Source organism: Gopherus flavomarginatus, chromosome 2 (genome assembly GCF_025201925.1).
Source record: "Gopherus flavomarginatus isolate rGopFla2 chromosome 2, rGopFla2.mat.asm, whole genome shotgun sequence".
In the NCBI taxonomy this organism is placed as follows: Eukaryota; Metazoa; Chordata; order Testudines; family Testudinidae; genus Gopherus; species Gopherus flavomarginatus.
This window is the reverse complement of record NC_066618.1, coordinates 116,981,909-116,998,496: the sequence shown is the minus strand read 5'-3', so window position 1 is coordinate 116,998,496 and position 16,588 is coordinate 116,981,909. Positions and strand designations below refer to the sequence as shown.

The 16,588-nt window shown below is 45.8% G+C and overlaps 1 protein-coding gene across 1 annotated transcript in view; it reads left to right on the top strand.

Moving 5' to 3' along the window:
* Positions 1-5,082: 5,082 nt before the first annotated feature.
* Positions 5,083-16,588, top strand: part of SLC9A3 (solute carrier family 9 member A3) — a 72,308-nt gene continuing 60,802 nt past the window's right edge. Inside the window, exon 1 of the mRNA XM_050938176.1 lies at positions 5,083-5,284. Within this exon, the coding sequence (XP_050794133.1) occupies positions 5,083-5,284 (202 nt within the window). The remainder of the gene's footprint in view (positions 5,285-16,588) is intronic.

Below are 16,588 nucleotides of genomic sequence, written 5' to 3'. Positions count from 1 at the left end.
ATATACATTGAGACATTAATTAATCAGGTTTACATGTGCGGTAGGTACCTACATGCATAGGCGGCAAATTCTATGGGCCCATGGGCCTGGCTCCAGCAATGTTTGAGACTGGGTATCTCCCTTGGCTCCACCTTCAGTCCCTGGGCGCTGCCCCTCGCGCATCCCCTGGGTGATTTAAAACAGCCTAGAGCCCCCACCTACCACCAGCAGTGCAGTGGAGCTGAGCGGCTTCCTGCCTGCTGTACGGTGGTTCCCAACCCCTCCCTGTGGCCCCTGGGCAGGGTGGGGCTGTGTCTACATGTGCTGCTTCCACCCCAAGTGCTGCTACGGCCAACAGGAAGCTGCGGGGGCAGTTCCTGGGGGCAGCAGTGCGCAGAGACCCCCCGGCCCACACTGCCTAGGTGCCCCAGGTAAGTGCTGTGCCCCCTCACCCCCTTCCACAGTCTGCACTCCCACCCCTTTCCTACTCCTCCTCCCACCTCCAAACTCTCTCCCAGAGCCTGCACCCCCACCCTCCACACTTCTCCCATCCCCAAACTCCCTCCCAGAGCCTGCATCCCACCCCCAGGCCAGAGCCTGCACCCAAACTCCCTCCCAGAGCCTTAGGCAGGTAAGGGGGAGCAGAGCTTGGATGGGTGGGCTCTGGGCATTCTGGGCACCTCCAAAATTTCTACAAACCTGCTGCCCCTCCTACATACTTATTGGAGTAATTCCTCTACCCTGCCTGCTCCATTCTGGCTGGCAAGTACACTAACGAAATGCACAAGAATCCTGCACTCTGTGCACTTCAGAGAGAAGCAATCTTTTATATTTTAATATCCCTCGGCTTAGAATAGTTACAGTAATGGGACAGCTCTATCACAAACACACCTAGCCCCTGCCCTTGGTGTTGTCAGCTATTGTCTTGTGTAAGCATTTTAACAATGCTGTAAACCTTGTTTTGTGACTCTTTCATGAGCTGGCAATTAAAGAATAAAAAAACAACAGCAACAATGTGTACTTCTCTAGCACTTTACACCAAGGAGTTCAAAGACCCAGACAAATTCTAATTCTTACAGCATCCCTTTAAGGTAGCTAAGTACTATAGCCATTTTATAAACAAATAAACATGGGCCCTGGCTACAGGACAGGAATATTTCAAATCGTTTTCCTGGCTGCTATCACTGTTTCAGCTCCACCAGTGTTAACCCCCCTGGGACTCCTCCTGTGGACTGCCCAATGTCTGCTGCCACTGTTTTAAGCACCATGTCATCTAATGTTGCTCACAGCAAGCCAGGATGCTTAAAACAATGGTGGCAGGTTTTTTAGTCTATGACTTTATGCTACAGTGGCACAGCTCCAGCACTGCAGCTGTGTCACCATAGCATATAGACATGCTACAGTGATGCAAGGGGGTTTTCTGTCACTGTAGTTAGCCAGCCCTCTGAGCAGTAGTTTAGGTGATGGAAGAATTCATCTATCGACCTAGTGCCGTCTGCGCTGGGACTCAGGCTGGCTTAATGACGTCTCTCAGGGATGAACAATGTAGCTAGGGCAACCTAACTTTTAGATGTAGATGTTGCTAATACTGGTAACGATGAACTGATGTTAGCAACTGGGAAAGCTCTGAAAAAATTTGATTAGGATAGATCTACATAAAATGTTAAGTCGATCCAGATAGGTGCCTCAAGGAGCAACATAGGTTAGCAGACCTAAGCCCTGGTATAGAGGACATTAGGTGGCTGGAAGAATTCTTCTGTCGACTTAGCTGCAAGCTCTCGGGGAGATGGATTAATTACAATAATGGGAGAACCCCTCCCATTGCTGTAGTAAGTGGTTACACTGAAGTGCTACAGTGGTGCAGCTGTATCAGTGTAGCAGTTTAAATGTAGACATGGCTGAGGGTAGACAGGGTTTAGATGTGACATTCCCAAAGTCACCCAGTGAGTCAGTGCCAGTACTGTGTTCTAAGTCAGTGGTATTCAAACTTTTTCTTCTGGCAAGTCAGTTGAAGAAAATGGTTGATGCCCGCGACCCAACGGAGCTGGAAATGAGTTTAGGGTGTTGGGAGGGGCTCAAGGCTGGTGCAGTAGCAGAGGGTTGGGGTTTGGGGGTGAGGTCTTCAGGGTGGGGCCAGGAATGAGGGGTTCAGGGTGTGGGAGAGGACTCTGGGCTGGGGGAGGGGTGTGGGGGGTGTCAGGGTTCTGGGCTGGGGGTGCAGGCTCTGGGGTGGGGCTGGGGATGAGGGGTTTGGGGTGCATGAGGGGGCTCCAGGGCTGGGGCAGAGAATTGGGGTGTGGGCTTACCCTTGGCGGATCCCAGTCAGTGGTGCAGCGGGGGTGCTAAGGCAGGCTTCCTGCCTGTCCTGGCACCGCGGACCACGCTGCGCCCCCAAAGCAGCCAGCAGCAGGTCCAGCTCCTACGAGGAAGCGCACAAGAGGCTCTGTGTGGTTCTCACCCATAGGCACTACCACTCCCAGCTACCATTGGCCAGGAATCGGCCAATGGGAGTACTGAGCTGGTGCTTGGTGCAGGGACAGTGCACAGAGCCCTGTGGCCCCCCAGCCTGTTTCTGGCCACTTCTGGGGCACAGTGCAGTGTGAGAACAGGTAGGGACTAGCCTGTCTTAGCCAGGCACCACCGCTGATGGGACTCTTAATGGCTCGGTTGGCGGTGCTGACCAGAGCTGCCGCGACCCAGTGCCTTACATTCCATGACCCCATACTGGGTCACGACCCACAGTTTGAAAACCACTGCTCTAAGTATTTAAACAGCCCTCTCCCTTTGTTACAAAGGCCAATGTCTAATTGACAAAGAATGTGGGTGCATTTTAAGGAGTCAAAGTCCTTTTCCAGACAATACTTATGCTACACCCCTTTACCATGAAATATATGTCCCAGAATGGAAGGTTCTAATTTGCATTATACTTATACTGAAATGAAATGGTTTATCTGCTAATTAGATTACACATATCCTGTACAGATACAGACTTCAAGCTCTATGGTTACCTCTCAAACATCCCATAGCACAAAAACATCCCTGTGCTCTGACTAGCTGAGGTCATTCAGAGCAACTGCCTGCTGGACTTGGTCTAAAAAACATCTCTCAGAGAAGAGAACATTTTCAAGCTGCTGCTGGCTACATCTTCCACAAGCACATCCTTGAGCAGAGGCACATCAGATAGTCTAAGACTGAAGCTTATGTCCACACCACACTTTCATCAGTAAAACTTTTGTCGGTCAGAGGTGTGAAAAAAACACCCCCGACCAACAAAAGTTTTATGACGACAAGCACCGGTGCGGACAGTGCTATGTCAGTGGGAGATGCTCTTCCGCGGACAGTGCTATGTCAGTGGGAGATGCTCTTCCACTGACAAAGCCCTATCACCCATCCGCAGGAGAGGTCTGTCCTGCCGACAAAGAGCAGCTTTAAGGAGCATAGTGTAGACACAGCCTTGCTCTCATTTGCAGCTTCAGAATGGTCCAGCTTTGGAGAATCGCCCGTAACTACCTCACTCAGCTATTTAATGGAGAGGTGAGGTGAGGCCCTGGGCAGCAAAAAGGTAGAAGAGTAATTTCCACCATAATGCTAATCTGAGCGTGCCTTGAGGAAATACAGGCTAAATCAGTCTTAGTGGCCTTTGGCCTCCAAGTTCAGTAGCTTAAAATAAAGTTATTATACCATAAAGAGGAGACACCCTTAAGTTATCAGCAAACTTAAAAAAAAAAAAGCACAACTTGTACTTAAAAATGTATGACTGTAAATAATCAATTAAGTGATTTACAGAGCATCTCGCTGGGTTTTTCCTTATTTTCCTAAATGTCGCAGTTGAACCTTGGGTTTTTTAAAGTCCTTTGAATCATCTCACGTCTCATGTCCGGGGCATTTCTTGCCTGCTATTTATCTCTCTAGTTTTGAACTTGGAGCACAGACCTGCTGCATCATATTAAGGAAATGGACTAGAAATATTTTTCCATACAACTAGCGCCCTGCCCATGTTGCGCCCAAATATTTCAGTTGCTTCACAGTGCCTCGCTGGGCGGCGCGGCCGGAGCGTGGGGAGGTGGTGCACGGGGATCTGTCTGCTCAGAGCACACGCTGATTTGGTTGCAATCCCTTTGACAGCAGCGTGACGGTTATCCTGGCTCCCGCTGCCCAACACAGAGTACGCACAGTCCGGGCCCCGAAATGCAACCGAGTGAGGCGCTCAAGCAAAGATTACCGGGGGGGCGGGAATCCCAAAGGGCGCTTCACCTTGTACCCATAAAAAAGTACAGGAAAGAAAGCAGCAAGGAGCGTTAAACACAACCCCGAGCCCTGGCCCCTGGGTGTGCTGGAGAGAGCCGCGCAAGGCTGCTCTGGGACGCAGCAGGTTGTAATGAGCCGGATTCCGGTCCCGCTGAATCGAGATGTCACTGTGCGAAGGCAGCGGGGCCCCTCCCCGGCATGCGGTGGGGTGTGTGTGTGTGGGGGGGGGGGTCTCTGAAGGCTGTGACTGGCCCTTGGGGAACGATCCTCACAAGCTCTTCAGAGGGCACGATTATGTCCCCGGAGCGGGGGCTCGCTGGCCTCTTGCCCCCTGCTCCGGCTCCAAGTTCCAGTCGCTCCGGGCGGGCGCGACCCGCTGCCCACCCCACCTAGGACCCAGTGCCTGCATCCCAGGCGTGCAGGAGTCGGCAGCCCCCAGGCGCAGCCCCCACGTGCTGAGCGCTGCCCGGGGAGAATCCCGGCTCCGCAGAGATCCCCGGCGGCGCTGCTCCCTCCAGCCCGGCTCCGCGGTCTGCAGCAGCCTCCTCCGCTGGAGAAGGGAGCGTAGCCCCGCCTCTGGCGGCTCGGGGACAGCCCCATAAAGGCAGCTGCCGGCGGGCAGCGGGACCCGAGCTGCAGCATCTGCCCGTGTGCACCGCGCGCGGCGCCTGGCGAGTCCCGACCCCTGCCGGCCCCCAGAGGGAGGCGGCAGCAGCAGCAGCCCGCCCGCCCGTGGGCAGGGGGTCACGGCGCCTGCAGGCGCGGAGCCATCCCCGCCAGGGGCAAGGACCGAGGGGCAAAGGCATCGCAGAGCGCCTGGCGCTCCCAGCCAGGGCAGTCCGGTGCGCTGGGCAGATGAGCTTGGAGATGAGACAGGTGCCCTTAGCCGAGGGGCTTCTGGTTCTCCCAGCAGCCCGGGCACAGGAGAAGAGCTCGGGGGACCATACAGCGGGCAGCGGACCTTACGTCTTTCAGATTGTCTCTTTCAAATGGGATCATGTGCAGGAGCCGTACATCATTGCTCTCTGGATACTTGTGGCCAGTCTGGCCAAAATCGGTGAGTCCAGAGCTCTGCGTACATCTGCCCTGTCTGATCGCCCCACTTCAAGTGAAAGAGGCTCGTTATCGCCTACATTGTTCCCTTTTCTATACCCAGGGGAGCTATTTTACTGTATCCGTTGCCAGCTTCGTTTCTGAACAGTGCCATCCACAGCGTTCAGCAGTGGGGTTTTGGCTGTGCCTGTGGATAACTCACTGGTTCATTCTCATTAGCTAGGACCATAGCGTTTGTATCTGATAGTTTATGAACGCAGTCTTATTGCCACTGGTCCCGGGAAAAGTGTTACAAAACTAAACCAAGTACGGAATAGGAAATCAAATTCGGGGTATCTATAAAACGACTGCATTTGCTTATGATATGCCTTCCACCTCTTCTTATAACGGGCAGCAATGTTAGAATGAAACTTTAAACAAATGTTGCAAACCCACTTATCTGGAGCATTGGTATCCTCTGCTATTGTAATTCAGTATGGTGTTACCTGGAGAATGCAGAAGTGCAACCGTTTATGTGGAATATGGGTCAATCTGTAAGTTTTAACTAACCAAGAGCTATTGTTTTCCGATCTGATTCTGATTTCTAAAAGTGCAAGAGTTTATCTTTCCATATTATTATTACTAAGATCTAAGCAATTTTATATTTGTTTGCTAGTTAGCCAAAACTGATGTTAATAGTTTGATGCTATTATCTGTGAAGGTCAATGTGCCTCAAACTAGATCTCTAATTTTGCTATAATGTTAAACATCTTACAGGGATGATTCACCTCCAAAAAGAAACCGAATGCAAATGCTATTGGCCGATTGAAAGGTCATCACATTTTATAGATGAATTTCCGTACTTGTGTTAATAATAGTAATAACTAATAATACTTTAGATTAATAACATTTAAATATGTTTACAGATTTAATTTGTTGTTCACTTTCAATGTAGGTTGCAGGTCACTCAGATTGGAAATTGTAAACAGACTAGTCTCTTACTTTTGGTTGGGGACACATTCTCACAATGCAGCAATGTTTGGGTTGCAAATAGCATTCAAATCCAAACAAAATTGTTTCCATTAATATTTTAAAAATGAATGAAGTATATGAATGCCAGTTTCAGTATAACTTTTTTAAACAAAATTTAAGTTTGGGGCTTCATCTACCTGAAAGTGTATGTGTAAACTTAAGATCTCTGTGAGAATAAAGTTATGAAACATATCAAGAAAATGTGCTTGGAAAGTGTAATCTCCTAATGAACAAGAGACTTAAATTATCTATAAAATGTAGAGTTTTGATTTGGTTGACTTTCATTGACAAGTTACGTCAATTTGAAGAGACATAAAAACTGCACAGTGACTGTTATTCAATAGCCTTGGATACTTTTTGACTCTGAAAAAACAAAATTGATGATTGGAGAAAGGGGTATAGGCAAAAGAGTAGTGCCACTGGCAGCAGATAAATTAAGAAATTTCAGAAATAAACTGGTTGCCAATTTGAGCCTCCTTTTTGGGATACTCTCCTAGTAAAGTATTTTAGGGTTTGTGGTTTGTGTTGTTATGAACTGGCTTCTGTGTATGTGTACCACTGCTCTCTGCTGAATGGAATCAGCGCTGCACAGCTCTGTGTCATAAGCTCTATACAGCTAACAGCTTGTGAGGATTCCCCTTTAGCTTAGTGGTAAGGAACTTTTGAAGCATGATGAGTTCTATTTCAGCTTTCACCATGAAGTCCTGAGTAGACAGTGTTGTGCTGCATAATTGTGTCCATTAAGTCTTTGGTGTCCTTGGATTTGTTCCAGTATCATTTTAAGGTAGAGGCAAATAATTCAGGAACTACATCTGGCTCAGTTTTTAAATTATTGGAGCTCTCTTCATTGCTACACAGATTCACTGACCATTGCTGGTGGACAGTGACCCCAGATACCTCCCTTCTCCTCTCTGCCCATTTTTGTAACTGTGATTCACTTGAGGTGGTCTCTGGAGGGGCACTGAGCAATAACTGCATACTGTAAAGCACCAGTAGCATGTCTTGAGCTGGCTTAGCTGCTCCCACCAACCACCAACCAGATGAGTGAAATGCAGAAGTGACCACTGCTGATAGGTGCAGACAGAGCGAGAGTGTCTGATCTGGCTAAAACGGGAGTAGTTTTTTTCAGAGAGACAACATGGGTGAGGTAATATTGGCCCAATTTCTGCTGGTGAAAGAGACAAGCTTTCCACCCAGAGCTCTTCCTCCGGTCTGGGAAAGGTACTCAGAGTGTGACAGCTAAATGCAAGGTGGCATAGATTGTTTAGCATAAAGTTAGCACATATTCTAATGGACCAGTCAAGGTCAAGAAGTTTGTTTCAGTCAGATCCACTGCAGCCCTGACTAGACGGGATGCTGGAAAAAGGGAGGTAAAAAGCAAATGAATGTTGTTGAGCGGGATTTAAGGAGGGGAGGGAGAGAAAAAGACTAAGGGAGAACTCCCACAGGTAGGCATAGAAGGAAAAAAGGAAGAAGACAAAATGCAAGAAACAGACTTTCTGTCTTGCTCTGCTTCTTTATTAGTGCCAAAGTAGCACAGATTAACCTCAGCTTCCTGGCTGAGGATACCTCTGAATGGTGGATTCTTGAGCAGACATGGAGCTGGCTCTTAAACCCCCCTCCCTGTGGCCCTTGGTACAGTGGCCATGTCAGGGAATGGGAGAGGCATTTTGGGGGTGGCTAGAAGTGTCTGGAGTAAAATATATTCCAGCAATCCCTAGATGGCAGATGGTCCCTAGGGGCTGCTCTAACCAGGCTGAGGCTGAGGCTGGGGCTGGGGCTGGGGCTGGGCAGAGAAAGGGGGAGCCTTAACAATCCCATCTGCTGTACGCAGTAGAAAACGCAATAGAGAATCTGTCCCATAAAATATTTTTTAAATTGCTTGATCAACTATCTGATGCCAAAATATTACTCTAAAATATGCACCAATAAGTTTGATTTTATTAAGGTGGTGCTAGTGACTCTTTTGATGAGATCTGCAGGTATGGTGAGAATTAAATCCTTTTGTATCTCATAGAATCATAGAATCTCAGGGTTGGAAGGGACCTCAGGAGGTCATCTAGTCCAACCCCTGCTCAAAGCAGGACCAATTCCCAACTAAATCATCCCAGCCAGGGCTTTGTCAAGCCTGACCTTAAAAACCTCTAAGGAAGGAGATTCCACCACCTCCCTAGGTAACCCATTCCAGTGCTTCACCACTCTGAGTGAAAAAGTTTTTCCTAATATCCAACCTAAACCTCCCCCCACTGCAACTTGAGACCATTATTCCTTGTTCTGTCATCAGGTACCACTGAGAACAGTCTAGATCCATCCTCTTTGGAACCCCCTTTCAGATCATTGAAAGCAGCTATCAAACCCCCCTCATTCTTCTCTTCTGCAGACTAAACAATCCCAGTTCCCTCAGCCTCTCCTCATAAGTCATGTGCTCCAGCCTCCTAATCATTTTTGTTGCCCTCTGCTGGACTCTTTCCAATTTTTCCACATCCTTCATGTAGTGTGGGGCCCAAAACTGGACACAGTACTCCAGATGAGGCCTCACCAATGTCGAACAGAGGGGAATGATCACATCCCTCCATCTGCTGGCAATGCCCCTACTTATACAGCCCAAAATGCCGTTAGCCTTCTTGGCAACAAGGGCACACTGTTGACTCATATCCAGCTTCTCGTCCACTGTAACCCCTAGGTCCTTTTCTGCAGAACTGCTTCCTAGCCATTCGGTCCCTAGTCTGTAACAGTGAATGGGATTCTTCCTTCCTAAGTGCAGGACTCTGCACTTGTCTTTGTCTATATATAAATACAATCAAATGACATGATTTTGTAGGAGGAGGATTTTTGAGTTTATGAATGGAAGGTGGGCAAGTAAGCTAAGTCTCCCTTCGCGTGTGGAAGTAACCATCAGTTTTATTTTCCCCACCAGTAGTGACACTGGCATTACATGTATTTTGTGCATCTGACAGGCAAGTATGTGAGTGCATTTAAGACCTGTTATTGTGATTCATATTTGTTTGCAGAACATAATATGCCACTGACAACGTTACTCTAGTGAAGAACTTTCAGAGTATTACCAAGTAAGCTTACATATCGTTGCATACAGTTTTTCTATCTGAAATGGGGTAGTCTTCAAAAATGGAGAAAATTGCATGTGATATTTCAGTTTTCTGGGGAAGGATCCATTTTCCCCATTTTCTTTTTTTCTGCATCAAGGATACTTCTCCCTCCTGCCCAAGTTGGTATGATTGCAGGTGTGGGGACAGTGTCAGCACTTGTCTGGCCTCCTTCACTGTTTCCCACACTGCACACATTTTTCCTTGGATTGGTAGTGGCTGGGACAGTCAGGTGGGAACTATGTGACACAGCTGAGTGTGCTATCTCATATATCAAATTTAATTAGATTGGGTTCTGTTCCTTTAAAAGGTTCCTGTTACCTGTTCTAGGATACGTGGTGTTATCCTTTAGCCTATGGGATTTATTTCTTCTCATGAAAAGCTTGCTTATGAATATCCTTAGGCAGGGAGGCCAATACATTCTTTACATGTGAAAAGTTAAACACATGAATAAGACCACATCTGTACTAGAAAGGGTTTGCCATTATAGCTGTGCTGGCAAGCCCTCCTAGTGGAGATGCAGCTTATATCAGCAAAAGGATCTTTTTGGCTGCATAACAACTCCTACGTTAGGATTTCTGAGTTATGCTGAGTAGGCGTGTGAATTTTTTTTCTACCCTTAATTGACATAGTTATGTCTGAAAAATGTTTAAGCGTAGGCCAGGCTTAAAGTGAAAGACAAGAAGGGACACTCACTGCTTCCATCTCACACATCATTTTTGTTGGTGTGTTTGTTTTTTTTACACACCTTCCCGGTCTCTTTGATATCATAAAGAAGCAAAATAAGCACACAATCTTCCCCACCCCTTTAAAGGGCAGGGAATGATAATAGAAGACACACGATGGGAGAGAAGAATATTACAAAAAAGCCAGAAGTAGGAAAGAGACCAAAAACTCATCCAAGGGAGCGGGTACAGGAAAGAGACAAAAAGCTCAGGAGAAAAATGGAAGCAAATCTCTTTGTTTCAATGCAGAGATTGTATTGCCAATTTCTTTTCTGCTGCCACTCGAACAGTGACTGTTATGTAATCACCATCAAAGAAAGGTATGTTTTTACTAACGTGCTAACGTGCATTAGCTATCTTGCAGTAAAATGCTAGTGGAGACAAGGTTTGGTAGTTTTTAACCATACTAGGTGAGGTCAATACTATTCTCCTGCCCATGGTTTACTTCAAGGTAAAAACTACAATGCTCCATCTTCACTAGAATTTGACAGCGGATTAGCTAAAGCACGTTAGTTATCCTGCAGTAAAAATCCCATGGTAAAATCCTCTTACCATTTTTGTGATGAAGACATAGCCAATGACAATGCAGTTGATTGTATGGCTTACCTTAACCATAAACAAGACAAGTTACCACTTTCACCTCTGCAGTATTGCACATTGATGTTGCAATTTGCAGGCCTACTCAGGCCAGATCTACACTAGAAAAGGTTTGCCAGTATTGCTATATCAGCAAATCCTCCCAGCATTGATTCAGTTTATACCAGCAAAAAAGTGCTTTTGCTGGTATACTTATACTGATTCCCTGAGCAACATAAGCTGCATACCAATGACAGCACTCTTTTGCCAATGTAACCACGTCTACACTAAGGATTTTGCTAGTATAGATATATTGCCAAAAATCATATCCCTAACAGATATTGCTATACCAGCAAAAATTTCTAGTGTACAGCTGGCCTCAATCTCACCCACTGGCAACAGGAGCAGAGGGGGAGAAAACTCACCACCACATACCCTTCCCCAGCACCTTGGGGCTCTGCTTTTGGGTAGTGCTCTGGATAGTTTGGTGCCTAAGTGAAACTCAGATATAATAATACTTTGTTTCCAACATTTTTGAATCACTGTCATTTGAAAGAGTTTGGGGGCTCACTGTACAGGGAAAAATGCCATTAAAGAAGGGCTCCCTCTGGGACAAGATACAGCATTAGCCATCGTCACAGCCATGGCCGACCTACTGTCTGAGCCTGGGACATTCAGCACCTATCAGCAGAGGAGGAGTAAGAAGAAAAGGTGTCTTTGTGAAGGTAGCATGGGTTCTTCATTCATTATTTCACCTAAGGTAACACTAGTGTTATAAAGACTGTTTAGGGATGTCTTTTCTGAGACCCTACAGAGTGTTGTGGGGTGCTGGGGGGAGGCATATACAGTAACTCCTCACTTGACATTGTAGTTACGTTCCTGAAAAATGCAACTTTAATTGAAACAATGTTAAACAAATCCAGTTTTCCCATAAGATTTAATGTAAATGTTGAGGGTTAGGTTCCAAGGACATTTTTTAGGGGGAAGACAAAAGGCATTATATACTGTACTTTACTGTGATTGGGAAGTACCCCTGGCTTACCCCACACAGGCACAACCCACTGCAGGCAAGGATGCTAGGAGGCACCTTTGCAGCAGCAGCAGCAGCTTCCCTGAAGAACAGGTGCCGACTTTGCCGGGGATGCTCCAGGCCCACCTCTTCCCAGCCCCGCTCCACTCCAGGCCCACCTCTTCCAAACCCCACTCCGCCTCCTCTCTGGGCCACACCACATCCCCTCTCCTTCCCCTCTTCCCCCCCAAAGTCCTAAGCGCTGGGAAGTGCTGGGAGGGAGGGAGAGGAGGTGGAGAAGAGGAACTTGTGGAATGCTTCCTTGTAAAGTTACTGCTCTTCCACAAAATCTTACAAGCAGTGGACAGAGCAGGCAGCCAAAAGATATTATAAGAGAGCATTGCACAACTTTAAATGAGCATGTTCCCTATTTGAGCAGCGACATAACTTTGAAACAACGTTAAGCGGGGGACGTTAAGTGAGGAGTTACTATAAACCTCTAGTCAAGTCTCATTCTTGTCCCTATAGCAGAATCACATCGTCTACATGCTATTTTAATTCTATATTAGAAACTTAATTAATCCCTGCATATGCAAAAGTTCATTTACAGGGGTAGCTACATCCAAGATGTGGATTCACCTCCTGGCCTACCATAGCCCTCCCTTGGGATTCGTTCATAGGAGCTCACTGGAGAAGGCTGCCTGGGTGATGTGTTATCAAATCAATGCATCTCTCAGATGCTCTGGCCCCATGCCCTTCCCAACTTGCTGTGTCTAATTTTTTGAATGTGTCAGCCAACTCTGTCTCCAGCAAAACGTGAGCTGTGGGTATAACTGTAACTTTGTTTCAGACAAACTTCCCTGTAGTCTGAATTCAACCAGCTTCTGCAAATGGAACCCATTTTACCTTAAACTACATATTTAATTATTATGCATGTAAAAAAATTCCAAGTTAACTTTGGAGTCAAGAATTCTATTAAAAGCAGGGAGGGGAACTTATTAATGAAGTCTTTATCAAGTTTGATTTCCCCAGCTTCTTAGCTTCCCTACTTAATGCCCCAGTCCTGTAAACACGTAGGTCCTGTCTACACGGGGGAGTTCATAGAGATCTCCCAGTGTGTTGCAGCTCTTCCAGTACAAGCAAAATGGACTAGCCACTGACGTTTTTACTATCATATTGTCTAGACAGGGCCGGCTTTAGGCCTATTCCACCAATTACCCCGAATTGGCCCCCGCGCCTAAGAGGTCCCCGCACCCAGTGCAAATCCCTTCCCTGGCTAGAGGTACCTTTTTAATTTTTACCCACCTTGCGGCACTTCGGGTCTTCGGTGGCACTTTGGCAGGTCCTTCGCTTGCTCTGGGTCTTCAGCGGCAGGTCATTCAGTGCCACCAAAGACCTGGAGCGATGAAGGACCCACTGCCGAAGTGCCGCCGAAGACTCAGAGCACCGTTTTACATTTGTGTGTGGGTTTTTTTTAAGTCATCCCTGCTGGGGCCCCATCAAAACTGTTCGAATTGGGCCCCGCACTTCCTAAAGCCAGTCCTGTGTCTAGACCTACTGTGAGTGATGGGAAAAATGCAGAGGAAGGTATTCTTAGACAGAGTGGTTAAAATTGTTAACACCCGTGTTTCTGTGGAGAATTTCAAATATGTCAAGAAATGGGTTAGGGAAGAAGGTGTAAAATGCAAGAGTCCAACAGCTCTAACTCCAGTTTAAACCCCCAGGAAAATATCTTGGTCACAGGAGACATTACTCCTCCCATCAATGTAAACAGTCAAAACAAAAAAACTTTTCACTCCAAGTTTCTCTTCTTGGCATTGTGACATAGAGACAATTAGTTTTAGTGACACTGGTGAATTAGTTAACTAAAGTGATTTAGTAAATTGAAAAAAAACAAAACAAATACAGGAGAATACCCATGATGGCCATTCTCTTCCTTCTCAGTGAAGTGTCATCATCGGGAAGAAATGCTGAAAAATAAAAAAGGAGGACATGTTAGCAGAACCATTTTATTGTTTGGAGTGTGTAAGTTAAAAAGGGGGAGAGACTGCTGTGAAGAGGATACTGCCAGATGCTACAAGGGGAAAAGATACAGTATTGCCTTTGTTACAGCTATGTCAGCCAACAGATTGTTTCATGTTTGTAAAGCACTCTCTGTGAAAGTGCTAAGAAGGAATATGGTTTGCATTGTAGCAAGTAGGGTGTGACTTTGTTCCCGTTGGGCTGAATTGTTCCATCTCCCAGCCAACACTAAAATCTGGGAAGACGCTAAAGAGGAACAAATCTGGTGGTCTATTTTTCGCTCCAAAAGTGATGAGTCCCTGCAGCTCCCATTGACCTTAACAAGATCTGGGGTTGCTCATCCTTCCTGTAAATGAGGCCATAAGTGAGGTTTCACTCAGGCCCATTCCACCATATCATCTGTCTAACAATAGCCATGTGGTTATCTAGAAATACTTAAACTTGTGGTATTTTTTTCTTCAGTTTGGTAAGTCACTGCTAGTTTCACACAGCTTATTGTACTATTTTATCACGGTACACAGTAATAATTATTTGCATTGATATTTAGAGTGGTTGGTTTGGCCTAAATGTAATAAACCTTTGGCATTTAAAAAATTATCATTGGACATGACATGTTCTGTATTTGACCCAAACTTTCTGAACCCTAGAGTAATAGGTCAGTGTTTCCAGTTTGAAGAATTGTGTACACAAGACCTGTGTTAAATTTACATACTGTAAATGGATGCCCGTGATCACATTTTGTTTCCATCTGACTAATTTAATACATTCAGGAGGATGCACTAAGACAATTCTCCTTTCTTTTCCTCCTTTCTCCTCCCTCTGTACACACCAGCCTTGCAAATTGCAAGTCTTAATTATTTACAGTAAGGAGCAGAATATCAAGGCAGTGTAGCTCTACAAGATTCAGATTACATCGAACTGATAATGCAGCAGATTCACAATAGTAACTTGTGTGAATTACATAAGGAAACAATGGTATTTAAAGGACTGCTCTGAACTGAATACAATTCAGGCATGCATACCTAAAACAGAATCTCTGCCATGAGTTACTTTCCAGTTCCTGTATATAAAGTGATTTCTGTCCTTTGTGGAACAATGGAATCTTTTTTTAATGCTATAGTTTTGGGATTACTGGAACCATAAATTTACCATCTTCAGAACTGAAGCCACTTATTATTTAGAATAATCTGCAGGTGCACAAATTGACTACAGGTCTCTGGTGCAAACCACAGAACTTCGGTAACTTTTCTTGAGATATCACTTTGGTAGCCCTGCTTTTGAGAGGTGGAGTTACAGGCATCCATGGGTTTTTCTTTCGTTACATGGATTCCTGTAACTAATGTTGTCTGCAAGGTAAATGCATTGTAAAGTAATAAATACTGAAACTGTGATCTCTTAAGGACGAGCCAAGACGGAATGCAAGACATCAAGTGGAAACATTTTTAATTAAGGCCCGAATATTTAAAAAACACTCAAGGAGAAGGAAAACTGGATAACTTTTTGAAGGGCAAATGCCATCAGCCAGGTTTGAAGTAGGTGGGTCTAACAGTTGAAGTCCCCATAGTGCTATCTTGCAGGGTTGTGTTGTGGTTGCCACGTCTACTGATGCTATCCAATTTCTATTCACTGCTGCCATGACAGGCTGAGGCCATGTGGACAAGAGGGTGTTGGTTACACTATGATGATTATAAACAAGGCTTGAAAAATCCACTGGCCCAGAAGTATTTCCTTGAGTGAGTGCCATCAAGTTCCACATTCATTTACCAGAGGAAAAAAACACCTAGTTCTTATGCAGTGTTCCAACCCCAAGTGTTCAAAAATCATGAGTCAGGCCTCAAAATCATAATTAAAACAATGTTTTTGAAGGGGTGGATTGTTCTTTTTGCATGCTAGCTTCTGAGCCTTTACGTTGTACTTTGGTCATACTTTCTCTGCACCTACAGGATTGCACATTTTAAAAAAAATGAAAAGTGAGATTTTTGTGTAATCACTTGACTCTGAAAGCTGGGGCTTTGAGAAACTAAGCATTATGAGACTCACATAAAATCTCAGAAGTTGGCCACACTGCACTGTTTGTCAAGAAAATCTTCCAAATGTAAACCAACTGTAAACCAGTGCAGTGCTATCTTCCTTGGGCCTTGTCTTAGCAGAAAAGTTGTCTCACTTTAACTATACCAGTGGAGTTAAAGCAGTACAGTCCCCTAGTTTGGACACAGTTAGATGGTATAAAGGTGCTTTGTATCAGTCTGGCTATTCCCATATGGGAAAGGGAATAGGCTTACTGATACTGCTGGTTTAACTGCATCCACAGCAATTGTATATTGGAATAACTACATCCATACTTGTGTAACTATATCATTAAAAAGTAATACCCCTTAAATGAAATACTTAACATTCTGTGTGTAGTGACCAGACCTAAGTCAGCAGAGAGACTGCTCCAGTGTCATCTCGGGGGCTGATGGGTGGGAGGAAGGAGCTGTCTGCTGCTGTTGGATTGAAGGCCATACAAGCCATACTGGAATGGCAGGTAGGGCTTGACACACAAGGATCTCTTCTGGGATACAAAGGGGCCTGCTGCCACTGGTCTTCAGGCTGGCTTAGTCTGTAGGTCCCATTCAGCAGGAGGGAAACCTCAGCACCACATTACTGTAGCAGAGACTGTGTGTGAGAGAGGGCCCTCCTGCCACTTCAGTGGAGGGCTCCTTCTGGGGGGATAGGAGGGGCAGCATACTTTGATTTATTGAGCAGGAAGCTGCCCAACACTTATTTATTGTGGGGAGGGAAGTATAAATTGTCTTGTTGGTAGGATGGCCCAGTATCAGGGGTTAAAGTAAGGGGAAATTACGGGGAACAGAGCTCCC